This window comes from Silurus meridionalis, chromosome 2 (assembly GCF_014805685.1).
Source record: "Silurus meridionalis isolate SWU-2019-XX chromosome 2, ASM1480568v1, whole genome shotgun sequence".
Classification (NCBI taxonomy): Eukaryota; Metazoa; Chordata; class Actinopteri; order Siluriformes; family Siluridae; genus Silurus; species Silurus meridionalis.
In genome coordinates this window covers 7,373,861-7,391,665 of record NC_060885.1, presented here as the reverse complement: position 1 = coordinate 7,391,665, position 17,805 = coordinate 7,373,861, and the positions used below count along the sequence as shown (strand labels likewise).

Below are 17,805 nucleotides of genomic sequence, written 5' to 3'. Positions count from 1 at the left end.
ATCTATCTATCTATCTATCTATCTATCTATCTATCTATCTATCTATCTATCTATCTATCTATCTATCTATCTATCTATCTATCTATCTATCTATCTGCCTGCCTGCCTGCCTGCCTGCCTGCCTGCCTGCCTGTCTGTCTGTCTGTCTTTACGAATAAATATTTATGAATAAATATTTATTTATAGTGTCTGAAAGAATAAATTAACCCCAATAAACGTTCTTTTGGCTTCTCCCATTAGGGGTCGCCACAGCGGATCATCCGTATTCATGATCCGCATGTTCGATTTGGCACATGTTTTTACGCTGGATGCCCTTCCTAATGCAACCCTCCTTTTTTATCCGGGCTTGGGAATGGCACTAAGAGTGCACTGGCTTGTGCAACCCTAATGGCTGGGGTCGGTTCCCTGACCAGGGATCAAACCTGGGCCGCAGCCAATAATGGATATAAATAAATGTGCTGTATTCTTTATGCAAAAATGTTTACAAAAATAGTACCTTATTTTAACTATATTATAAAGAATAAGGAATGAAAATGATATCAATTTATTTAAATGATAATCCCTATCCAGTAGCAGTTTTATTCTATTGTTATTTCCTTTTGCACATACAGCTAAAATTAAAGGGAAGTTGTAAAACTCTTTTAACAGTTTTGCAACTTTTATAGCATCCAGTAAATTCCTGTAAAACTCCCAGCCGCTACTTTCAGGTCCTGAGAAATTGAAGAAAAACGAAAGTACAGGTTTAAGAAAGGTTTACTCTGTTTTGCTGTTTGCTTAGCCCAGTTTTGTCTGCAATATTCTTTTCAACATTTGTATCAATGTTAGCTTTGACAATCATCTTTATAGCATGACCTTGAGTAAAAAAGCATTGCAGCCACTTTTCAGGTTAACAGAATGTGAGCAATAAATAAATCTATAAATAAATCTATAAAGTCATATTGATATAAATAAGACAGAAAACAACAATCAGGCAGCCTGAGTTACTTTACAGCCTGTTTGGTTATTGCAATTCCCACAACTCAAATCAAGGTATAAAACAAAAGCAATGCTGTTTTTGGAAAGTAACCTTTTACGGAAAACTACACCACATTAACAATGATGCTGAATGGTGTTTTTGTATTATTGGGTTTAGATTATGTAGATCATCCATCATACAAATTCCTGTGTGAGCTTTTTACTAGTAATGATTCCATGTTAGAACAAGTGTACGTTTATGGTTTGCCACTTTTTCTTTTCTGGCCCTGAGGTGGTGGAATAAACTTCCCCTAGATGTCTGAGCAAAAACACTTAAACTAGTTTGTTTTATGTATTTATGTATATAAAAAAAATATGCTATAATTCCTCCCAACAGAGTTTGGGGTGATGGTATGGTAAGTCTGCAACCTAGTGAACCAGTGTTGATTTATTGATTGATACAACTTTGACAGTCGCTCTGGATAAGGGTATCTGCTAAATGCTAAAAAAAAACAGTGCCATGGTGTGATGTAATAATGTACATCTCAAGGTTATTAAGCACCACACAAATGCCTATAGGCATTTTGATGTGTATATAGCTTCTGTTGATAGTGTTTGATTGTGCTAGTGGGCCTGCATTGAAATGAAAATGTTGAATTAGGACTGTAACCTACATGCAATCTAAAGTGTTTATTGTGGCCAAAGAGGAAATCGCGGTCACGTTCCATAGCACGTTCTGTAGACAAGACGAGTCATAAAAATAATATTCCATATTTGTTAAAATAATGCAAACAGATGCAATTTGATAAAAAATGTATAAAAAATATCAATGTAAAAATTACAATCCCTGAATTGTAGCTTTTGTAAAAAAAAAAAAGAACTGCAACATGCTATTATATTAAGAGTAATAATAATGCAATTAATGTTATCTATGTCTATGTCCAGAACAAACAGCGACTCATGACTCAGCAGTATTGTTTCTTTCTTTTGTAAGAAACTTAAAAATAAAAGTGTAACTTAAATAACCCAGTTCAACTTGTGCTACGTGCTGATTTGAATTATTTCACCGAGCCCTTCAGCGATCTCCTCAGCTGGAGCAGGTCTTACTTTTCACAGCCATCTCTTTTTGCTTTTTTCCCATCAGCATTTCCCAATCGATCGCTGCCCTGGTTATGAGTTACTGCAATGATGTCCTGCAGGCCTTATCTAGGGCAGCTCAGCAAGATGAGCTGTACAACGCTAATCTAAGTAAACAGTTTTAAATTTCACGTCCCGTATGAAAACACAGCATACACTGCTATCTAGCAAGGTGGCCTCAGATGTTGTGAAATAGCCGATTTCTCAGTTTTTTTCCGAAAACAGCATCAAAGTCATGTGAGCAGTCCACAGGTATCAGAGACTGTCTGGAGCATTAACGCACAAATGATAAGGCTGATGGGAAGTGGTATAAATAATACTAGTTAGCTCCATGTGATCATGACAAAAAACAGTCATAAACCATTTTATAAACCAAGTGCTTTTAATTTGTCTGTTTACAAAATTTGGTTGGAAAAATGAAGGTGTATATTTGGATTTGGATTTGTATATCTCATTGTAGCAAGGGAAAACATTCTTTCCATATACCTTCAATCAAATAAATCCATAAATAAATAATTTACCAAAATAAAACCATGCTTTTCTGGTATCTCCGTTTTTCCTGCCATATTTAAAATAAATATAATTGTTACCTTCTTTTTTCTCGGGGTGGGAACTGGGGTTCTCACGCTCGACTCTTTTTCTCTTGGTGAGATCTTGTCCACAACCGGACTGCTCTGTGTGGCCTGACAAAACAGGAAGTGATCAATGGAAGATTATTAAGTGATCTATGGGTCAATAAAATCAGTCAGCAGCAACAAACTTTTGCATCCTGACATGTATGGCTGTAAACATTAACCTTTCCAAAAAGATTTAAAAGGAAGGGAAATATTGCTGAAATACTGATTTGCCAGGCAGAGGGACCGAGCTGGGAAGGATGTGCTGCAAGTTAGAGCAATGAAGGCTGCAGATGGAAATTTAGTGAAGAGAGTGTGTTGAGAAGATGGAGGGAGTATTTTAAGAAGCTGATAAATGAGGAAAATGAGAGAGATCGATAGAAGGTTGGATGATGTGGAGATGGTGAATCAGGAAGTGGATAGGACTAGTAAGGAGGAAGTGAGAGCAGCGATTTAGAGGATGAAGAGTGGAAAGTCGGTTGGACCAGAGGACATACCAGTAGAAGCGTGGAGATGTTTAGGAGAGATGGCAGTGAAGTTTTTAACAAGATTGTTTAACAAGATTTTGAAGGATGCCTGAGGAATAGAGAAGGAGTGCATAAGAATAAGGGAGATGTGCAGACCTGCAGTAACTACAGGGGAATAAATCTGATCAGTCACAGCATGACATTATAGGAAAGAGTAGTGGAAGCCAGGCTGTGACCAGCTGTATAACAGTATGGTTATGGTTTCATGCGAAGGAAAAGCACTATGGATGCATTATTTGCTTTGAGAATGTTGATGGAGAAGTATAGAGAAGGTCAGAAGGAGTTGCATTGTGTGTTTGTGGATTTAGAGAAAGCATACGACAGAGTGCCAAGAGAGGAATTGTGGTATTGTATAAGGCCATCGTGTGTGTCAGAGAAGTATGTGAGGTTGGTGTAGGACATGTATGAGGACAGTGTGACAGCAGTGAAGTGTGCAGTAAGAATGACAGACTGGTTCAAGGTGAAGGTTCGACTGCATCAAGAATCGGCTCTGAGCCCTTTCCTTTTTGCAGTGGTGATGGACAAGTTGACAGACGAGTTCAGACAGGAGTCCCCATGGACTATAATGTTTGCGGATGATATGATTTGTGGTGAGAGTAGGGAGCCGGTTAAGAAAAGCCTGGAGAGGTGGAGGTACGCGCTGGAGATAAGGGGAATGAAAGTCGGTAGGAGTAAGACAGAGTACATATGTGTGAATAAGAGGAAGGGCAGTGCCGACATCAAATGGGAGCAGCGGAAAAAAGAAGAAGAAACACGATGTCCCCAATTTACATAGCTATGGATTAAGACTTATAGCTAAAGATTCCTATTCCCTTTATCTCACTGATTACCATCCATGGATTAAAAGTGCTCAGAGCATGATGACATGTTTAAATGTTATTTTGTGTAAAAATTGGCAGTCCATGGACATATTTTGTGATGAAGCTGGTGATGGGGATGAGTTTCAGGCTCATTTACAGTGTTAAAAGATACAGTGTGTAAACTGATTTCTGAACACAGCCTTCGACATGGCACAATGTGAAGCAAGGAAAATGCTTCAAAAAATGTTTTTTCATGAGTTTGACTTCCATGTATATTGTATATTATATATTATTCACTGGTATTAACAGATACATTTTAGTTGCTCTTGAAAATTCTATCAATGTTTATTTGTATAGGTTGTACTAACACTTGACATTGTCTCAAAACAGCTTTACAGAGATAAAGTGGTTATGAAGTTTTATAAAATAGTGCCTATAAGTTTAGTGCCTTTGAGTTTTTTCCTTATAATTCTAAGTTGACTCCTAAAGAGCGAGCCAGTGGTAACTGTGACAAGGAAAAACTCCCTGAGATGGTATGATGAAGAAACCTTTGTTGAGTTGTTCTGTTCAGTAATAGATGCTTAAAAGAAGAAGTGTTAATGCAACCTCTGGTCCTGCGGCATTATAGTATACTGTTGATATTAATTACAGTCCAAATCCGTCCTAAAAGTATTTGAGTTGCTCAATAACTTCATGGATCTTTAGGCTGTTGATATGGAACCAAACACATTATGCATTTTGCTTGTCAGCTTCCATATCTAGTGTCTTGCCACAACAATGTTTTCTTTGTAAAGTTTTTTCCCCACTGATTATTTGTTGAACATCAATTTTTGAATATTGCCACAAGTCCTCAATCAGACTGAGGGTCTTGACTTGGCCATTCTAAAACATTTCCTGGTTATGAACCACTCAAGTGCAGCTTTGGTGTCCAGTGCCCAGTGTTTCTAGGATTGTCCTGTATTTGGCTCTCTTCCACTTAAACCTGAGAAGTTTTTTAATCCTTCCTGATGAAGAGCATTCCCACTGCATGATGCTACAACCAGGATGCTTTAATGCAAAGATCTTGTGTTTCTACCATATGTATAGCTTTGTGCAAAAGCCACAAAGGTCGGAACAGGTCTCATCAAACCACAGATTCCTTTTCAAAATCCAAACACGATATATTTTAAGGTTAAGGTTTATTTATGAGCAAATAATTGTGCAGAATATGGCACTGAATATGAATTAATTTGCATTTGCAACTGTAAAAAAATATATATATTATTAAAAATAATAATTCTACAGTATATATTAACATTTTTACGCTGAAAAGCACAAAACACAATGTTAAAAAAGTTCGGCTAAATCAAGCAATCACAACAAGTTCAGAATACACAGCTTGCAAAATAAGCAAGGAGTAAAAACTAGGCCCTGTGAACAACTCTATTTATAAGCTGCACTGATTTTTTTTCTGCTGCACTGCTGCACTCACCTCACCCTGGAGGGTCATAATTTACAGTGTATTGGAACAGGAAAGCTCAGGGAAGGAAACTTTAAACTTCTGACTGGGTGATATATATATATATATATATATATATATATATATATATATATATATATATATATATATATATGGCTGTACAGGTCATTCCAGGTTACTTTGCCTCATTTACAGTACATTTACAGTACAAACAACACACTGGCATCAGGCATGATTGCAAATGGTGTACAAATATACAGGGACAAAAAACAAAAACAAAACACAGACAGACATGTGTACCTTCTTCTTTCTGGGAAGTGGAATAGGTGCTTTTGGTGTTGGAAAGGATGTTGACATGCTATCAGTGTACGTCACGTCCATGTGGGCCTCCTGGGAACAAAACAATAATTGCAAAGAGTTCACATGAGCTCAGCAGTCTTCACTGACAATGCTTAACAAGGACATAAGGCACAGGTATGTGCTGTTGCTTCATTTACCCTGAAATGAAATGCTGAATTAATATAGGACTCAATAGATCAGTAGCCATGAAATATCCATCACCAGAACAAGGTCATAACAGGTTCTTTGGTTTAACCCAGGTGGTCGGTTTGGCTCTTCGTAGTAAACTGTATGTTCTAATATCTATCTTTCCAAAACATTTGGAGCAATGGGTTCATGCTTGTCTGATCTATCTTGCCCTAGTCTGTGTCAGCTAAACAGGAGCCCACATCTTGTGCTTCAGTGTGCCATTACCAAAGTGTCAAGGTGACTTCCCGTCATGCACTATGCAACTATACAATGTAAGTAGGTGAGAAAACCAGTTCTTATGTTATGTTTACGGTATAGATGCTCAAAATTAAAAATGTCAAAAAAAAAAAAGTCTGAAGCCCATTTGAATAACTATTATGCTTGTATATAAAATATTATAAAATATATTTCTGGTATTTTTGTCCTTGGGGCATTTTCATACTTGGTTGAATATTTTTGGGGCTTTTTTTTTTTTTAAACTGGGGAGAAAAAATGCAGGTTTGCCTTCACATAGAAGAAATCTCTCCAAAACATGCCTTGATTGCATTTTTAGGTACATCACATTTTCAGAACATTCCTGTATTTCTTAGCTCTTTTTGGGTGCATGGCATGTCACTGTGCAGAAATTATGCAGAAAAAAAGCTGATCTCATATGAAAACATGTAATCATGCAAGCAGACATGAGGTGTGTATTTTTTTGTACCACAAAGGTGCTCTAGTTCTTTAACCATTAAGATGTTTTATGTAACAATAACCTTAATAGTACTTTCCTATTTATAAAACCTTCTCATACACTGATCCAACAGAAAGATCTGAGTTACTGACAGTTTCAAACAGCACTCATGAGACTGGAGGCTTTATTACATTCACTGCATGTTATTGATATAAATACTTTACTTATTAAAATTCATTTGAATCTCTACATTTCTCAGATGTGCATTTATAAGGTGGCCTGGGTGGCATTTACAATCCTGGGAGGTTTAATTATTCACATTATTCCTACATGACCTATAAAACAATAAATCATTTTAGTGTAATTTTAATGTGCAATTTGATTCGAAAATGTTTTCAATCACCACCTCTGAGCAAACGCTAATGAACATTTCCATCTGCTTGGGTATATAATTCAGTGCCTTCCATGAAGTAAAAAATGTAAAAAAAGCTTAGTGATAAATGAAGAACATTAGCATGTCTAAGCACCCACTTTGACCATGATGATGTTTGAAGGCTTGGTTTTAGGCTGCTCCTGTCCTCCGTCTGGCTCAAAGATAGTTCTGTATTTCTCAATGAGCCTGGCCATGATCTTATTACAGACATCCTGCTCTTGGATGCCTTCAAAACCAGGGGACACACTAGGAAGGAAACAGAAACAGAACTCCATTACACTCAGTTACACTACTGCAATCAATGCACCACGATCCAAACAGTTCTGTATTGAAAAGTACACACATCCTTCACTTAAGCAGAAATACAGATACTTAGGTTTTAAAAGACTCTGCTAAAAGTTTCAAAAGTTGTTGTCTGATGAATGTATCCAGGCTGAACATCCACCATATAGAACACAAGCAGAGAAAAGATGATGATCAGGTGATCAGGAAAGTCTTTGTTCTCAGTCATGTTTACATCACTGATTCCCTCTGTCTCATTCACGTTAACCCCAGACTTCTTTTTTGCCTTCTGCCATGCTTGTTGTTTGCTTCGTAAACTAGCCTACATCTGTGGTGTGTGAGAGCCAGGAAATGATACACCAGTGGCAGAATGAAAAAAGCAGTGCAATGACAGGAAACAGGTTAATGGGCTGAAAACAGTGTGCAATGAGAAGAAAAAAACATTGATCATGTCACCAAATAGATTAAAACTAAAGCCTGGTTTGAAAATGTAAGAAGAAAATACAGATATTTGTGTAAAAATTGAATGAGTGAAAGTAAAAAGTTGAATAAATAGTAAAGTACTAACACCAGAAAAATCTACTTAAGTACATTAACGCAGTATTTGTACTTCACACCTCTGATATAAGAACATTGTAAGTGTCAAATACAGATCAATTTATCCTTTCGTTTTAGATCAGGTGATAATTGTGGATTAACATCACCCACAGAAAGCATTCATTTTCAACAATTCAACAATTTCACATTATGCTTGGATAAACCATGGGTACTGATTTAAACAATTCCTGGGAAAAACAAGCATTTCAACACCATCGTTATTAAAAACATTTATTAGTGAAAGCCATTTAATAGCACTAGCTTGAAATGGGGGGTAATTTAGCAATAGCATTATATACACAAACATACCTTTGACTATAGCTCATTTGTTCCATGGTGATGATGTGAGCTCGAAGTGAAAACAAACGTAAAGCTAATAACAAACCTCTAATCTTCGAAGATCTGTGATGATATTACAAGTCAGGTCTGTTCGCCAAATCAGTTTAGAGTAGGATGCAATTTGGTGACTGCTAAGGCTTTGTGTAATGGCTGTTTTTAAGATTACAACATCCAAAGTTTGTGTTTTCTCAGTAATTATATAAAGTATACTGTGTAGTGTTTTTTACAGGACGCTTCACACAAAGACATCACTGTCTATGTAGATGCTAACAAGGCAGCTTAACAAGGTTACGTCTTTTTACACACACATACCTACTGTAACATGTTCTAGTGTCTCTGATAAGAGTCAGCGAGCACTGTAGTGCGAGGGTGTCCAATCTTTTCCACAATGGGCCATCGTGGATGCCGGTTTTCATTCCAACAAACAAGGACAAGACCAAATTATACCTGTTTAAATCTAATGATATTTATTTTCAATGACTATCAGGTGTGGCCCTTGCTTGGTTGGAATGAAAATCTGCACCCACACCGGCCTTTTGTGGAAAAGATTGGACACCCCTGCTTAATGCGTTAATAGCTTGCATATAAGAAGTGCCACTTTTACCACCAGCACTGACGACAGCATTACTGTATACAGTTCATGAACGGTGTATGTATTTTTACTTATAACTGATTATGTAGGTAAAAGGGCACAATACCTTTTAACTGCTTAGCGACATAAAGTGGAACATGTGACGAACATGTGACGAACTGTGACGTCTAATGACGTTAATACTACAATGTTTCAAGCCAAAAACAGTACCCTGGGTCACTGTGACTTTGGCCCAGTGCACTTGCTACAGAGGTCTACCATTTGTTACGCTAAAAATAACACCTGAGTAATTTAGTGTCCTGACCTTACAAATGCTTGTGATGGAGACAAGTCTAAGAGTTCATAACTGCATCAAGTTTTCATGATTGATTTTGTAAGGTTTTTGTGAAGTAATTCCGTCCTTAACTGAATATATATAATTGCATTAAAGAGACAAACCTACACTTATAAAGAACATCTTATTCATTTTTATCACTACATTATCTGCTTTGAGACATTGTTCATTGTTAAAAGCGCTATACAAATAAAACGTAATCAATTCAATTCAATTAATTTTAATTGAATTGAATTAAAATAATAATAATATATTACTCTTCAAGTTGACTAAGGACATTATAGAAGACTTGTCAACTGGATTTCACTGAACTAGAAAATGAAAGTATGGAGTTGAATTAAAAACGTCATAAAAACAACAACAACCGTTTAGTGACTATAGCTTGTTAAACATGAACAATCTGTACATAGTGGCTTCTTTGTGTTTTTAGTCTGTCTTTTCGGGGAAACATTGTCTGGAATACTGGACAATCCTTAATGGCATAATCCTATTAAACGTTCCTTGAGCACAAATACACTTCTCCTACTACATAATAGAAAAACAACATAACATACACTAGAATTTAAACGTACCATAACATCATATGACACAGAAACATAATTACACTTATTTTGTACTGCATGGCTACTAGTATTGTCAAATGTAGAATGTCCTAGTGTCAGTTAACATCTGCATGAATGTGATTCCATGGACAGGTGGTGCTTCAAGCCCATTAGTTTGAAGTGTACCGACCCTGGCATGCTTTTACAGCTTTATCTGGAGAAACAATAAGCTGTTAAACCCCATTAACGGTGTATCTTAGCTATGCATCTGTCCCTTGGGTTTAGTTAGGGCTGCATACTCACTTTCTGAAGACTACAAGACTTTTTATTGACAGGAAATGTCCTCTCTTAACTAAATAGCCCTAATGAGGGACATTTAGAAAATGTATACATGTATACACAAATACAAGGGTTGTACTGAAACTGGAGACCAAGTGCAGTATGTCCTACATTCAAAAGATAAAAACATACATTTATGTGCATTTGTTGTTGCTGCTGCTAATGATTGTTGTTTAGTTTGGCTTGGATGTGTTGGGAACTAAAAATGCTGTTCAGGCAAACATACATCTACTTAAAACTATGACTGGCAACTAAAGTAAAAAAAAAAAAAAACATGCTTCTGAACTCACTGGAAAACATTTGGGCCAAACACGGTTGCCAGGTTAAATGCAGTCATCCTGTTGTGGCACTGCTGCTCTTCCACCTGAGTGAGGAAGTGGCACAGGTAGCGTAGGACACTGTAATGGACGTCTGGTAACTTCAACAGAAGTTGTTGTATGGTCTTGGGGAACTCATGCTCACTGGATTCTATAAATAAAAAACGCACAGATACACAGTGTCTGTGATTATAAAGAGGAACGACATGGTAAGACCTTCCCATTTACAAGCTACTATAGATAAACAATTTTCTTTTATAGAACAAGTGCAAAGAATAAGACAAAAATATCACAAAGGAAGGGCCTAGGAGGCAGAGTCGGCATGGGTTTTGTAATTGGGTGAAAGGTGGATGAGAAAATTGGGAAAGGCTGATTCAGAGTTGCTGGGAACAGAAGAAGGACAAGGGATTTAATAGCTGTGGCAGCAAGAGCGAGTTTGCGTGCGTGCGTGCGTGCATGCCCGTGTGTGTGTGTGTGTGTGTGTGTGCACGTCTATTCACTCTTGAGTCACACTTGTGACAGTCAGTAGTACAGAAAGCCAGCACCAGGGGCTACATTCGATTTCAATGGGTAACTCGTAATTTCCAACATACAACTTGAAATGCTAAAGAAAATTACTAATTTTATATATATATATATATATATATATATATATATATATATATATATATATATATATATATATATATATATAAATAGAGGTGTAAGGGGACACAAAATTCACGGTTCGATACGTACCTTGGTTCATGGTTCGGTTAAATTTTGGTGCGGAATAAATGCAAAACGTAAAATTGCTTGTCGTTTTTTATTAACGCAGTTTATTATTATTAACATATAATTATTAACATTAATAGAATAGCCATACTAGACTGTATGTATACATTAGCGGCAGCCATATATATATATATATATATATATATATATATATATATATATATATATATATATATATATATATATATATATATATATATATATATATATATATATATATATATATATATATATATATATATATATATATATATATATATATATAAACTACTGGCCTAGAAGGACCTCTACTATTCATTATTCTACATTATTTATAGACTTATTGACATTCACCTTCCTGCTGACTTTACACAAACTGCGCCACATAAAGTTACTCTGATTCCCGCTCTGCAAGAATGCATGACTGGTCTAATCTGATTTCCTGCCCAGAATTCTGATGGAAATTCCCAGATTGTGTCACCTGAATGGCATTATTACATGTACAAGCAGTGACAAGCATTAACAAATGAAATATTGCATGTACTTTACTTTTTTGTCCCCTTACACAAACAGGGCTTTAATGCTTCCAGAGCTGCCAGGTGCACCATCTGTGCAGGATGTTCATGCAGTCATGTGTGTGAGACGGAAAGAGGGAACAAGGACGAGAAAGTGAACAAGAGTGACACTTTCAGGTTATCGACTCGGTGCCAAAAATAGTCTGAACTTCTCTTGGATGCATTCTCTCGTGCTCTATGGAAGAAATAAAACATGATGGAGTATGCGGGGACAAAAAGGGGCTCCAGTGAGACATCGGAGTTTACAGGAACACTATTACGAAAAGGTCATTTTTGCAAGTGAAAAAAGTTTGTGGAAACTCGAACTTTAGATTCAAACATTTCATTTCACATTAAGTTCCCATTTGCTCTTCTGGGAAGATGTTCCACTAGATTTTAGAGGGTGGTTGTGGAATTTTGTCCTCATTCAGCCACAAGGGTGTTAGTAAAGTCAGGTGCTGATGTATAGTCAGGAGGCCTTTTCAGTGTTCACTTACTCAGATGTCATTTTTTGCACTAAATGCAATGCTAATTTGCGTAACAATTAAACATACTGTAGCTTACCAGCATGAGGTAACAGTCATTTGTATGTGTACTCGGATGCCTGATATTGTTCGCAACAATAGAAAAAAAAAAGTCTTGTTTATTTTACTTTAATGGTTCCTGCCAAATTGTGATATGATATTGGATGGTGTTATTGACTATCTGATATGTTTTTTTGCTGCTTAAAATCAGTATCATTCTCCTGTAGTGCTTTCACAAATCTCAAAAATCCATACTGATGTGTACTTCCCCTGGACACTCTTTTCCAATATGGGCAGGACTTTATTACAACTCATTTGTTTTGTAATGCAGCTACTGGCTCAGGGCCTAGACAAACAGATTATTTATTTTTTCTTCATTTAATCATGTATACCCACAGGGTACTCAATCAGGAGCACAAATCTGTGCTAAATGCCTCTGAGCTTACTCACAGAAACGCCTTCATTGAGCATTTTCTTCCCCTTGATAGAGTTTCTGATAGACATTTCGGCTAAGCTCGACGTACCAGCGCCATTTGGATCCCACTTCATCTGCAGTTTTGACATTGAACCTGTTTAAATGTTTAAAGGCTTTGGCATGGAGAAGCTGGTGTTGGATCTATGATCGCAAATGTTAAGATTTAATGAGTTGCTCAGTAGCTCCTGGTTTCATAATCTCAAATGACTGTATAAGACAGTAGAAAAAACATTACTCATAATCTTACATTCCAGTGCTCATGTTAGTTCTCACTCTCCAGTGTTCGGTATTGTTTAAAGACTATAATCACACTCTTGATGTCACCCAAATGAGGATGGGTTCCCCTTTTGAGTCTGGTTCCTCTCAAGGTTTCTTCCTCATAACATCTAATGAAGTTTTTCCTTGCCACAGTTACCATGGCTGCTCATCAGTGATAAATACACATCGTTCACCTTAACGGTTAAATTCTGTAAAGATGCTTTGAGACAATGTCTGTTGTGAAAAGTGCTATAGAAATAAACTTGACTTGACTTGACTTGACTTGACTTGACTTGACTTGACTAAGCTCCCTGTGCTTGAGTCTTTGTATGTGTGGTGTTCTGATTCAGGTGGGAAAAAGTGAGCCAAAACAAACACCTATTCAGTGTAATTAAACATAAATCTATACATGAACAGATTTTAAAACTATATGTGCTTTTTGTTTTCTGTGATAGTAATTAATGGAATGAGTTTGAAATGTTAGTTGAAGACAAGGAGATAGACTTTGAATGTTAACTTTCACACACATTTTCAGAACGGAGTTTGTGCTTTGTGGTTTCTCAGTAAATGAGGGTAAAGTTGCTTTTTTGTGTGTTTTATTAACAACAACAAAAAACGATGAAATAACCATTGATGGACAGTAATTAAATGTAATTCCTTACTGTAGTTAAGTAGCTTTTTTTGCGTACCTGTACTTTACTGAAGTATTTCTATTTAGGGAGACTTTAACTTCACTATATTTCAGTCAGATTTCTTACTTTTTGCTCAGACATTTTGCAAAATCAGTCGTTCCTTTTTATTTATGAGCAGATAAAAACCGGTCAAACACACATCAAGCCACCAATCAGGTTCGCTCTCTGTTGTAAACTAGTTTTGATTGGCACTTGGTGTATCAGTTATTACCAACATTCAGTTCAGCGTTCGTTCAACAACAAGCAGAACATTTTGAGAGAAATAAATGATGGAAGTAGTTGAAAAGAAGGTTCTGGGTTTATGATCATTTTAATTGATATCAATCAGTGTTTGACTTGTTAATATCATTGTATTAATAGATTAGTGTGCTAAGAGTAACATTAGAGTCTTTTCACATAAACTGAGTTGATTAAGCAAAGAGTCTTGTGACAACTGATTTGTTCTTTTACTCAAATGAAAGTTGAAAGAGAACAATTTTACATTTATTGGAGTAATATTCGACCTACTGTATCTCAACTGTAACTAAACTACATGGTGTCTACTTCGTCCACCACTGGTGATAACATGATCTAACTTGTGCTTTTTAACGTTCCACAACATGAAATGTAACTATAAATGAATAAAAAGTTCAATGGTGATGTTTGTGAACTGTAATAAAACATTACAGGTTGGCTTTATTCCCTCATACCACCCTATTATTTTCTCACAACAGAATATGCCCAAATGTTTTATTCCCTACTGAATATTGATTAAATACATTTGGGAGGTTTTTCCATTGCATGTTCACAGTGACACTCTACCCCAGTTGCATTGTTCAGTTCTGAGGCTGAATGAATGTGTTGCTCACCGTTATATAGCTGTATGAGAGTGTTATGGATGGAGGAGTGAATGAGGCCCTCAGGAAGCTCTCTCAGGTACAGCTTCAGCAAGCTGGCCACGGTGGAAACCTCAGCCTCCTGTTCAAAATCCACCTCCTCTCCTCTGTCTATCCTCTGTTTGAGACTCTCCACAGCACGCACACTGGCGCTCACCCGAAACAAACCCTCCTGCTGAAGACCTGACAAATCACACACAACATACAAAGATGTTATTTCAACCTTTTCACTAATCATGTAGCATCAAGCTGAGTAAGACACTAAAACAGTGAAGCTGTGTTAGACATTGTGTCATACTGCCATCCAGAGGAAAACCAAAAGGACTGCAGTCTTTGAAAGAAAAACAGAGCCCTGACCATACAATATAATCAGTATTTATCATGGGACTGATGAATGGTCACGTAGCTAAGACCATAATAAAAAATGTACTTGTACTTGGGTGCATTAATAAAAAATAAAAAAAACGAAGAGTGATAGATCGTCTACAAATAAAAGGTTTAAGCCATGTGTTCATATGACTTTCTATGAAGTTGTTGTGAATCTACTGTTGATTTAGCACGTGTTCAAATATTATTTGTTCCAGTGTCCACATCCATGACCTCCTTCTGAACTAATAACTCACTGTAAATACTGCCAGTTGTGTTCGTTTACAAAAGATCTTCGATTGCGCTTGTTTATGTCCAGTCCAAACTGGCACTTCAACGTCACAGCACTATTTACTTTGGCATATGACTGTTTAACATAACAGTATGCCCAACCTGCCAGCTCACATATTGACAAAGCATAATGGTCAAAGTGCAGCCTGGGAAAATTCAATAAATGGAAGTGAATGTTTGTATTTCCTAAGAAAAAAAAAGTATGTAATTACCACATGTGTTTGTCTCACATCATATTATATTCAAGGTAAACTATAATTAATAGAAGGATTAGAAAATAAATGCAACAACTAACACAAATGTTCTTTTTTGTTTGTTGTTCATTATTTAATATTGGGTGTGTCTGTGTTTTGCATATTTGGTGCACAGGATACAGCGTGATACAGGTTTGATTATCCTTGTTCAAGTGAAGTAAAATATAATGGTACCACATACAAAGACGTGTAATACAAATGTGTGCCTTCAACTTTGTGATAGCGGTTTGGGGAAGAGCCACATATGGCTGGAAAAGTCAAATGTCCTAAAACCTTTGTCCATATCATGTTTATTTGTATCCAGTTTAATAAATACATTCTAATGTTGTCATTGTAGTCACTCTAAACTACTAGTCACTTGTGCTAAATTCCATTTTGTGTTTGGATTTCCTTTATCTGCATATTAATCAGTTTCATATAAAAAACGTATCACAAAATAATACTGCCCCTTTACTACGTTTGGCATGAATTGAGCCAGGGAAATTGCTGTAAATCTGTGAGCATGAGATCATGTTGATATTTTGGACAAATATAAAGACAACATCATGCATCTAACGTATAGCTTCATCTGCGAAGACACAGTTATTCCATTATTATGTTTAAACTTTCTTTCGGCTTCCCCCATTAGGGGGCGCCACAGCGGATCATCCGCATGTTTGATTTGGCACGTTTTTACGTTGGATGCCCTTCCTAACGCAACCCTCCCCATTTATCCGGGCTTGGGACCGGTACTAAGGCTTGTGCAACCCTAATGGTTGGGGTTGGTTCCCTGACCGGGGATCGAACCCGGGCCGCATCGGTGAGAGCGCCGCATCCTAACCACTAGACCACCAGGGGACCCTTATTCCATTATTATGTTTACTCTTTTTTCCACAGCTTTTGTCTTTGCTCACAACCACCTCCATCACTGATCCATTCAAGATGCAGGTCAAATTTTACAGATCTCAAGCTCACCTGAACTCTAAAGTTTCCTGTTTTCTCTTAATCACTCAGTGTATTTAAACACCACATTCTTACAGAGTTTTAGGCGAAGTAGAGGCAGGATGTATGTACAAGCAAAAGCTTGACATAAGCAGGGTTTTAAAAAAAAGCAAAACAAAAAAAAGCAAACTAAAGAAATAGGACAAAACTATAATAAGAGAAGAAAAACCTCTCAATTCTGCAAAGATTAAAAGCCTCACAAAAAAACTAAGTGAGAAATTGTTATTTAAATATTCTACTATATATGCCCTTATCCAGAGAGACTTACAGTTATCTCACTTACACAGCTGAGCAATTGAGGGTTAAAGACCTTGCTTAAGGACCCAGCAGTGGCAGCTTGGTGGTGCTGGGATTTAAACCCATGACCTTCCAATCAAAAATCCAACATCTTATTCATTGAGCTACCACTTCCAGTATAGTAATATTATACACTATATAATGAATGTATGAGTAACATTACATTTACCAAGTAAATATATATATATAAAATAACAATAAACCAAATAAGAAACTTTATCCTCTTTGCAAATATTTTTATCCTTGCCATTTTAAATCTTAACGAGCTTGAAATGAGCAAAAAACTATTTTAACACGCCAAGAAATTAGTTGTATAATCTTAATTAGTTTACTGTAATCTTATAATAGAAAATTACACAGTTTAATAACAGTAAATAAACTGGACAGTATTAATTTTATACGATGTTTATACAATGTTTACTAAACACAGAAAGCAGGTGAATGAGGTGAGAGAGAGAACAGTAATGTTCTGGATCTGGACTGTAAGCAGAACCAACTGGATCAGCGCTGGAGCTGGACGTGACAGACGTATTAGAATATTAAACAGCAGCATGTTATTTCAAAAGTACATTGTTTATCCAGTAATTGTATATATAACACAACATCCATTATATAATATATGAAAAAATATATAATGAATGGGTGAATGGATTTTACACGATTTCCATCTCTGAACCAAGTCCCTGATCTGAAGACTGTTTAAAAGGATTGAGTAACTGAATTAACCTTAAATATTAATATCTCCTTTCCTTATTTCTTCTTCTTCTCATTATTATTATTATTATTATTAATCATTATTATTATTATCATTAATGTAAATAATGATGTGATAATAATAATAATAATAATAATAATAATAAATAAATAAAATAAAATAAAATAATAATAATAATAATAATAATAATAAAAAATAAAATAAAATAATAATAATGAAAAAAATAAAATAAATAAAATAAAATAAAATAATAATAATAATAATAATGCTGTTGTTGCGTTTGTATGTTTTTGTATGTAAGTT

General features: G+C 36.0%; 1 protein-coding gene across 3 annotated transcripts in view; it reads right to left on the bottom strand.

Annotated features, from left to right (window-relative positions):
* fam13a (family with sequence similarity 13 member A) overlaps positions 1-17,805 on the bottom strand; it is an 86,235-nt gene that overhangs the window by 60,465 nt on the left and 7,965 nt on the right. For all 3 annotated transcript variants that reach the window (XM_046870423.1, XM_046870433.1, XM_046870442.1), the window contains exons 3-7: positions 14,572-14,781; positions 10,441-10,618; positions 7,224-7,371; positions 5,792-5,881; positions 2,682-2,774 (exon numbers count right to left, since the gene is read on the bottom strand). In XM_046870423.1, coding sequence (XP_046726379.1) covers positions 2,682-2,774; positions 5,792-5,881; positions 7,224-7,371; positions 10,441-10,618; positions 14,572-14,781 — 719 coding nt within the window. The remainder of the gene's footprint in view (positions 1-2,681; positions 2,775-5,791; positions 5,882-7,223; positions 7,372-10,440; positions 10,619-14,571; positions 14,782-17,805) is intronic.